This window comes from Elephantulus edwardii, unplaced genomic scaffold (assembly GCF_000299155.1).
Source record: "Elephantulus edwardii isolate Elephantulus edwardi_28Jun2011 unplaced genomic scaffold, EleEdw1.0 scaffold00057, whole genome shotgun sequence".
NCBI classification, from domain to species: domain Eukaryota; kingdom Metazoa; phylum Chordata; class Mammalia; order Macroscelidea; family Macroscelididae; genus Elephantulus; species Elephantulus edwardii.
In genome coordinates, this window is record NW_006399807.1 from 12,334,356 (window position 1) to 12,344,769 (window position 10,414).

Below are 10,414 nucleotides of genomic sequence, written 5' to 3' on the forward strand. Positions count from 1 at the left end.
TCTTCCTTCATCACCATAGGCTCTTGCTCATAAGCTGTTTCATTAAATTCTTCTGTGTCTCCCAATTTCTTTTGATATAGTGACTCAGGATAGTCTTTCCATCTTCTTTTAATATTTCCTGGATCATTTAATATCCTGCCTAAAGTATCCTTGCCCTGGATACACTCACCAAGTTTTACCAAGAAATCTGGAGGACAGCTAGCTGGCCAAGTGACTGGAAAAGATCGATCTTTGTTCCCATTCCAAAGAAAGATGAACCAACAGAGTGCAGAAATTATCGAACAATATCACTGATATCACATGCAAGCAAGATTCTGCTAAAAAGTATCCAAAAATGTTTGAAACAATATGTCAACAGAGAACTGCCAGATGTGTAGGCTGGATTTAGAAGAGGGCATGGTGCTGGGGATATTATAGCTAAAGTTACATGGATCTTGGCAGAAAGCAGAGAATAACAGAAGAATGTCTATCTGTGCTTCATTGACAATGCAAAGGCTTTTGACTGTGTGGATCACAACAAGCTATGGCTAACTCTGAGAAGAATGGGAATCCCAGAAGATTTGATTGTGTTAATGTTAATGCGAAACCTATACTTGGACCAAGAGGCAGTCTTCAGAACAGAGCAAAGAGACACTACATGGTTCAAAATCAAGAAGGGGGTCTCTCAGGGATCTATTTTGTCTCCATACCTTTTCAATATGTGTGCAGAACAGATCACCGAGACACTGGGCTGTACGAGGAGGAATGTGGCATCAGGATTGGTGGAAGAATCATCGACAACCTGCGTTATGGGGATGACACAATCCTGCTTCCTGAAACTGAGGAGGACATGAAGTGCTTGCTGCAAAAGGTCAAGGCCTGCAGTCTTCAATATAGATTGAAGCTCAACATCAAGAAAAGAAAGATTCTCACCACTGGGCCAATTGGCAGCATCAGTATGGATGGTGAAGAGATTGAGATAATTAACAGTTTTTGTTTATTTGGTTCCACAGTCAACACTCATGGTAAAAGCAGCCAGGAAATCAGGAGACAAATTGCACTGGGAAAGCAAGCTGTGAGGGACCTTTCAAGAGTACTGAAGAGCAATGACGTCAGGCTGGAGACTAAGGTGTGCCTGATCCAGGCTATAGTCTTTGCAATTACATGCCATGCATCAGAGAGTTGGACAGTGAATAGGGATGATAGAAAGAGAATTGATGCCTTTGAGTTGTGGTGCTGGAGAAGAGTGTTGAATATACCATGGACTGCTAGGAGAACAAGCAGGTTTGTCCTGGATAGGGTGAAGCCAGAATGGTCCTTGGAGTCAAGGATTCTGAAGCTTCATCTGACATACTGGCATACTGCAAGGAGGGACTGGTCCTTGGAGAGGGACATCACGTTTGGGACAGTGGAGGGATGGTGCAGGAGAGGAAGACCCTCGATGAGATGGATCGATTCTTTGAGTGGAGTGGTGGGAATTGAGTGTGTTTGAGATGGTGAGGTTGGCACAGGATAGAAGGGCATTTAGGGCTCCTGTACATAGGGTTGCTATGAGTCCTAAGCAACTCATAAGAACAACAACAAAGCATCCTTAATTATAGCAACTCTAGGTTTATGAGGAGAAATTTAGAGTCAGGATTGGCGGAAGATCTATCAACAATCTGTATTATGCAGATGACACAACCCTGCTTGCTGAAACTGAGGAGGACCTCAAGTGCTTGTTACAGAGGGTCAAGGACTGCAGCCTTCAATATGGATTGGGGCTTAATGTAAAGAAGGCAAAGATTCTCACCACTGGGCCAATTGGCAGCATCAGGATGGATGGTGAAGAGACTGAGATTGCTCACAGCTTTAGCTTGTTTGGCTCCACAGTCAACACTCTTAGCATCAGTAGCTAGGAAATTAAAAGACGTATTGCCATGGTAAAGTCTGCTGTTAGGGACCTTTCCAAAGTTCTGAAGAGCAATGGTGTCTCTCTGGAGACCAGAGTGTGTCTGATACTGGCCATGGTCTTTGCAATCACTTGTTATGCATCAGTGAGTTGGACAATTACTAGGGAAGATAGAAGGAGAATTGATGCCTTTGAGCTGTGGTGCTGGAGAATAGTATTGAGGGTACCATGGACTGCTAGGAAAACAAAAAGATTCATCCTGGAAAGGGTTAAACCGGGCTGCTCCTTGGAGGTAAGGATTCTGGGGCTTCATCTAACATACTTTGGACATGTTGTAAGGAGGGACAGTTCCTTGGAGAGGGACATCATGCTTGGAAGGGTGGAGGGACGGCGCAGGAGAGGAAGGCCCTCTATGAGGTGGATTGATTCAGTGACTGGGGTAATCGGGATGGGTGTATTGGAGACAGTGCGATTGGCACAGGACAAAGCATGGTTTAGGGCTTTTGTACATAAGGTTGCTATGAGTCACAAGCGACTCGGCACATAACAACAACAACAACAACAACAAATTACTTTCATGGAGACTTAGCTTACAATTTGACCTATGAGATATGATTGCCATGAACACTAAAGCAGACACTGGAGAAGGCACTCAGGCCTCTACCTGGCATGGGTGGCATGTTTCCCTTAAGTGCTTCTTGCCCACCACTCATCTTGTCGTGTTTGGTTTGGCTGCTATGACACAGACCCTAATCTGCACTTTGCCTAATTACCTTCACCATTTTTGTTAGTTCTCTTTAATTATTGTCCAAAGGATCTATAAAATATTAAAGTATTTCCTGAATAGTTAAAGAAGTATTAATTATGCAACAAGATGTTAAGGTTCATATCCTTTCAGCTAATAATTCTACTTCTAGGAGAATAGCCAGGAAAAATGATTAGGGATATTATCAAACATTTGTGCACAAAGATATTTGTCAAAATTTTATTTTTGCTATAAAAAAATTATAAACCTAAATAACAAAACATCTATATCTGTATATGGTATATTTTCACATTGTACCGTTAATATTCATGAAGAATTAAGAGTTTTTTGAAAACTAATGAAAATAACAAGCTACAAACTTACATCACAGTCACATACATAACTGCATATAGGTGTACACATACACACAGAAATAAGAGGAAAATAATTTAGAAGAAAGCATCAAAATATTAATAATTATTATCTCTGGATACTAGGAAAATAGGTAATCTTTCTACATTTTTTTAATTTCCTACTTTATTTCTGAATTACTTTTATCCTTAATGTCTTAGTTATCTAGTGCTGCTATCAGAGAAATAACACAAGGGGATTGTTTCAACCAGTGGAAAATTATTCTTTCACAGTTTCACAGGGGGCTACAAGCCTGAATTCAGAGTGCCACTTCCAGAGGAAATCTCTCTCTTTCTGTGTGTGTGTGTTTCTCCTGCCTAGAGAAGGCTCTCAGTACAGGGACTCTGGGTCAAAAGGACATGCTCCACCACTACAAGTTCTTCTTTCTTGGGGTAATGAGGTCTTTCTTGCTCTGTTCTGGTCTCCATTTTTCTTTCATAAGATAAACAGTGATGCAGGCCACCCTCCAGGGAAACTCCTCTCACATGGGATTTGGGTTATGACCTGATTAATAGTGGTCACATCCCACTCTAATCCCATTACATCAACTCAGGGCTGATCACATCATGGGAATGATTGCATTATTACATAACTGTTACATCACTGAGAATCAGGGCATGCCAAGGTGACGCATATTTTGGGAAACACAATTCAATTCTGACACTAAGAAAACATAAAACTAAAAGGTAAATTTCATAAATGCTATTTCTTATCTAGTATATTCTAGTGCCATATGAGTGATTTTAAAATACTTGATGTTACTTCTAAAGGATTAGAGATAGCTAAAAGAAATGAATACAACTATCTAAAATAGATGAAGAAACTGAAACGACAATCAAGATAAGAAAACTTGATCTCTGTGTTTCTATCTAGCCACACACACATACATATATGTAAGAGTGTGTGCGTGTATACATGCATACATATGAAGAGAGGGGGGAGTCTTAGGTGAACAAACAGTTAAACATTGGAACACTAGCTAAAAGGTGGGAGGTTGAAGCTCAACAAGAGGTATCTTGGAAGAAAGACTTGGCAATCGGCATCTGAATGAACACAGCTCCATATGGAGCAATTCTACTCTGCATTGCTGAGATCACTAAAGAAGAATTGTTAGAAGTAATAACCTTCACATAAGCATATATGCATACATACATACATGCATATATTATGTATATATATATATATATTATGAACATAGTATATCAGTTAAGGAACTTTTCATTTGGAGATAAAGAAAATCCTACTTTCTCAAAATCAGAATACTATAAATGTAGTAGATAATGTACATTAGGAGTGTTATTTAAATGAATTAGAGTTATCAGTTTGGAAATGAGGAGGTAGACTATGAGTTAAAGAATCAATCTTTTAACAACTCAAGAACATATTCTAAAAATGTCACTGATATAAAAATTAAGATAAAAGGATAAAGTTTTAGACAGATTTTCCCTCACATTTTGTCACTTCTTTCTGTCAGATGGATCATGGCTAAAAAAAAAAAAATAAGAATACCAGAAGAATGTTTATTTTTGCAAAGGCATTTGACTGTGTGGATTATAATAAGTTGTGGCTGACACTGAGAAAAATGGGAATCCTAGAACATTTAACTGTGCTTATCCAAAATCCATACCTGGACTAAGAGCTATTGTCTTTACAAAGTAAGGTTGAACAGTCTCGCCATACCTATTCAGTATGTATGCTGAGCAAATAATTTAAGAACATGGATTCTATGAAGAACAACAACTTGCTGTTGTACAGAAAGAAGAATTATCAACAACCTATGTTAGGCGGGTGATACAACCTTGCTGGGTGAAAAGTGAGGAGGACCTGATACACTTGCTGCAAAAGATAAAAACTACAACCTTGAAGATGAATAATATCTCAACATTAAGAAAACAAAAATTCTCACAACTAGACCTAACAGCCAATATCAATAACTTAATGTATGTGATCCTTAAGCTGAAGTCCCAAAATATATTTTGTGAGGTGGAGGAAGAAGTACTCAGAGCTTCACAATATAAATCATTTGCTTAATAGATGCAAAAGCATTTGACTGTGTGGAGCATTAACAAACTTTGGCTGACTCTGAGAAGAATGGGAATCCCAGAACACTTGATCATGCTAAGGCGAAACCTGACCAAGAGACAGTACTCAGAACAGAGCAGGAAAACACTGCATGGCTCAAAATTGGGAAGGGCGTATTCCAGGGATGTGTCCTATCTTCATACCTTTTCAACCTGTATGCTGAACAGATTATCTGGGAGGCTAGGTTCTATGAGGAGAAATGTGGTATCAGGATTGGTGGAAGATCTGTCAACAATCTGCATTATGCAGATGATACAAACCCTGCCTGCTGAAACTGAGGAGGACCTGAAGCACTTGCTGCAGAGGGTCAAGGACTGCAGCCTTCGATATGGATTGAGGCTCAATGTCAAAAAGACAAAGATTCTCACCACTGGACCAATTGGCAGCATCAGGATGGATGGTGAAGAGATTGAGATTGCTCACAGCTTTAGTTTGCTTGGCTCCATAGTCAACAATCTCTGCACCAGTAGCCAGGAAATTCTGCTGTTAGGGACCTTTCCAAAGTTCTGAAGAGCAATGGTGTCTCTCTGGAGACCAGGGTGCATCTGATACAGGCCATGCTCTTTGCAATCACTTGCTATGCATCAGAACTGGACAATGACTAGGGAAGAAAGGAGGAGAATTGATGCCTTTGAGCTGTGGTACTGGAGAAGAGTATTGAGGGTACCATGGACTGCTAGGAAAACAAACAGATTCATCCTGGAAAGGGTTAAACCGGGCTGCTCCTTGGAGGCAAGGATTCTCGGACTTCGTCTAACATACTCTGGACATGTTGCCAGGAGGGCCGGGTCCTTGGAGAGGGACATCACGCTTGGTAAGGTGGAAGGACCAACACAGGAGGGGAAGGCCCTCTATGAGGTGGACTGATTCAGTGACTGGGGTAATCGTTATGGGTGTGTCGGAGACAGTGCGATTGGCACAGGACAGAGCAGAGTTTAGGGCTGTTGTAAATAGGGTCGCTATGATTCGCAAGCAACTCGATGGCACGTAACAACAACAACAGATGCTAAAATCATTTTTTAGCTACAAGTTAAACTATTATCAAAATGTACTGAACATATTCAAAATAGTACTTACCTTCACTGATAGCATGGGGCTTAATAATGCAACAGGTGCAATTAGTAAATTTAGCAGTGTTTGCCGGCCCACAACCTCCACTTGAAGGAAAGAACAACTCCATTTCCTAAAGATAGAGAAAAATGAATGCGGCATATATGATCACTTATCCTGAGGTTCCAAGATATATCTTGTGAAAGAAATATGCAAGTAGTTTAGAAGTTTAACAATATAAATTATACACTGAAGATATGCTAAAATTATTTGCACAAATTAATTGAACATTGTTTCCGGACACATAATCAGAAAAATATACAAGTAAGTATTAAAGTATAACCTGTGAGAGGTTAAACACCTGCCTTGTTTTTTGGTGTTTTTTCCCCAGGTCTCGCATGTTTCCTAACCCTCAAAGGGGGGTTATCACTTTTTCTAATACCTCCTATTAGGGGAATAGATTTGATATTTTTTTTCCTCTTGGGGAGGACTTTGCCTTACACAGGTTCTAGTTTTTTCAGCGTTTACTATAATTAGAGCAATGAAAATATGTACTATCTTGTCTCAAGATTAAAGCTTGGTAATGTGTTACCAAATATGGAATAGTGGAAGTAGCCACCAAAGGTTTTATTTCCCCCAAAGAATTAGTTTGTGAAGATATTGAATCTATTTATTACATCTTTATTAAAATATGTAAAATACATTTTAAAGATTAGAAAATTTTTACAGAACAAGATATTCATATTCTACAGTCTGAGAACCACAGTTAAGCAAAATTGTATCATTCGTTATTACCAGGTGCTGTTAATTCTGACTAACGGTGATTTTCTCTACCTGTGCCAGAGCAGAATTGTCATCCAGATGGTTTTTAACAGATGAGCTCTCACCAGGCTTTTCTTTCAAGGTGATTTAGTAAGTTATTTTGTTCTTAACTTTTCACTAGTTTTTTTTACTATTTTTAAAAAATTCATTTGAAAATGAAATTTTAAAAAAAGAAATTAAAGTGAAACAAAACAAAACTCATTGTCATAGAGTCAGAAAAGCCTCACAGCTAACCCTCCATTGAGTTTACAAGGTTGTACATCATGCAGAGGCGATCGCCCATGTTTCTCTTGAGGAGCTGTTGATGGATTCAAACTAATAGAGAGGTCCCATCTTTGGGTTAGGAGCACAGGGGGGTTATCACTTTTTCTAATACCTCCTATTAGGGGTTTTGTAAATAGGTTTGGAGTTTTTTTTCCACACTGTTCTTATAGTAATGTATTCAAATCACCATTATTTACAAATAAGAGAAAGAGTGCGACTTAACAAAGTGTCCAAAAATGAAGGAATGGTTAAATAAATTATATCTGTGCAAAAGAATGTATTAGGTCACTCCAGAACTGTGTTGGGTGGTTCCACTCTGCAGCCACCGAGATGATGCTTATGCCAGTAACCTACTAATATATCCAGTGTACGGCTGTAGTATGAAATAGAAAAAGAATCAAATTGGAGTAAAATTGTATGATGCTGTTTACTAGGATAACTATGTAAATAAACAAAGGAATGAATTGGCAGGAATGTAACATAAATTTTCTACATTGCTGACAAGATTATTAATGCCAATTTTTTTCTATATATTTTTAGAATAGTTTATTTTGATATCCTAAAAAAGTTGATTATTCAAAGACATTCAACTGCGTGGATCCTAATAAATTATGGATAACACTGAAATGGATTTGCGAGTGTGCACATGTGGGTGTATGTTGTTGTTGTACGGTAGCGTTGGAACCGACCCATAGCTGACCTTCCCGTGGGTTTTCCGAGGCAATTGCCCATCCTTCTGTGGAGTAGCTGGTGGAATTTGAACTGCATGCCTTTGGATTTGGGGGTTGCAACAGAGCTTCTTGCCACTAGGCCACCAGAGCTCGTGTGTGGGTGTGTGGGTGTGTGGGTGTGTGTGTGTAAAAGGTAAAGAGTAATATTGCCAAACCAAAGCGATGAGGTTAGAATTAATCAGCAATCGCCTCTAATAAGATTAACTGCCTCTAAAAACCCATTGGAAGGCCAACTATGAGTTGGTTCCAACTCAATGACACATAAAAACTATTATGTATGTATGTATATAGGTATGTTGTTGTTGATGTCATGTGCCATCGAGTTGCTTCTGACTCGTAGTAACACCTTGTACAACAGCTCTGAATCCTTCTCTATCTTGAGACAATTTCATTGTCTCCTACACACTTAACCCCAATCACTGAGTCAATCCATCTTATCCATGGTCTTCCTCTCCTGTGTTGTAAACCTCCATACTTCCAAGCATGATGTCCTTCTCCAAAAACTGATCCTTCTCAACAACATACCCAAGGTATGTGAGATGGAGCTTCAAAATCCTTGCTTCCCAAGGAACTTTGTTTCACTCTCTCCAGAACAGACCTGTTTGTTCTCTTAGCAATCCATAGTTATGTTCAACACCCTTCTCCAGCACTACAACTCAAAGGCATCAATTCTCCTTCAATCATTCTTAATCATTGTCCAGCTCTCTGATGCAAAGACCATGGCTTGGTCACTGTTGCTTTTTAGTACTCTGGAGAGGTCCCTGACAGCAGATTTTTCTAATGCAATAAATCTTTTTATTTCATAGCTGCTGGTGCCAAGATTGTGCAGCCAAGCAAGCTGAAGCTAATGGTTAACAACAATCCCAATCTCTTTTCCATCTATCATGATGTTGCCAATTGACCCAGTGGTGAGAATCTTTGTTTTCTTGATGTTGAGCTTCAATCCATATTGAAGGCTGAAGTCTTTGACCTTCTACAGCAAATGCCTCAGTTTCAGCAAGCAAGGTTGTGTCATCTGCATAACTCACATTGTTGATGAGTTGTCCTCCAATCCTAATGCGATGTTCCTCCTCATAAAGTCTAGCCTCCTAGAAGATATGTTCCACAGATGTAAAGGTACTAACATAGCATGCACCTTTTCTGATTGTGAACCATGCAGTGTTTCCTTACTGTTTTGATGACTGCCCCCTGGTCCAAGTTTCTCATATGGATCATCAAGCGTTATGGGATTCACATTCCTCTCAAGGTTAGCTACAACTTGTTGTGATCCACAGTCAAATACCTTTGCACAATGAAACACAGACAGACATTCCTCTTTTACTCTCTGCTTTTAACTAACATTCAACATCGGCTATAATGTCCCTATTGCCAAGGCCTCTTCCAAACGCAGCCTGCATATTTGACAGTTCTCTGTTGATGTACTTTTCCAGTTGTTTTTCAAGAACCTTTAGCAGAATCTTGGTTGCATATGATATTAATAATATTGTTCAATAATTTCTACATTATGTTGACTCACTTATTTTCTGACTGGGAATAAATATGGACTTCTTTCAGTCTGCTGGCCAGGTAGTTGTCTTCCAGATTTCTTGACACAACTTGGTGAGTGTGTCCATGGAAGCATCTGTTTGTTGAAATATGTCAATTGGTATGCCATAAATTCCTGGGACCATGTTTCATCTATTTATGCATGTGTGTGTTTGTGTGTGTGTGTGTGTGTGTGTGTGTGTGTGTGTAAATGTATTGGACTGTACAGGATTGGAGGAAGACTCATCAACAACCTACACTGTGCAGATGACACAATCTTGCTTGCTTTGAAACTGAGCATACCTGAAGCACTTCCTGCAGAAGGTCAAGGACTATAGTCTTCAATGTGGATTGAAGCTCAACATCAAAAAAACAAAGATTCTCACCTCTGGGCCAATTGACAGCATCATGATGGATGGAGAAGAGATTGAGGTTGTTAATAATTAACAGTTTGCTTGACTCCATAATCAGCACTCTTTACACCAGCAATCAGTAAATCAAAAGACGAATTGCATTGGGAAAAATCTGCTGTCAGGGACCTCTCCAGAGTGCTAAAAAAGTAACAATGTCAGTCTAGAGACTGAAGTGCTACTAATCCAGGCCACAGTCTTTCCAATTAATTGTTATGCACCTGACAGCTGGACAATGAGTAAGGATGACAGAAGGAGAATCGATTCCTTCAAATTGAGGTGCTGGAGAAAAGTCTTGAACATACTTTAAACCACCAAGAAAAAAACAGGTCTGTCTTGGAGAGGGTGAAACCAAGTTTCTCCTTGAAGGCTAGGATTTTGAAGCTCCATCTCATATACTTTGGGCACGTAGTCAGGAGATGCTCGGAAGGGTGGAGGGACAGCACAGGAGAGGAAGACCCCGAATGAGATGTATTTATATAGTAACTAGGGCATTTTGAACACT

At 39.5% G+C, this 10,414-nt stretch overlaps 1 protein-coding gene across 1 annotated transcript in view; it reads right to left on the reverse strand.

The window, feature by feature from the left end:
• The window catches only part of NME7 (NME/NM23 family member 7), a 252,120-nt gene that overhangs the window by 201,303 nt on the left and 40,403 nt on the right, over nucleotides 1-10,414 (reverse strand). Inside the window, exon 7 of the mRNA XM_006887453.1 lies at nucleotides 6,186-6,291. Coding sequence (XP_006887515.1) covers nucleotides 6,186-6,291 — 106 coding nt within the window. The remainder of the gene's footprint in view (nucleotides 1-6,185; nucleotides 6,292-10,414) is intronic.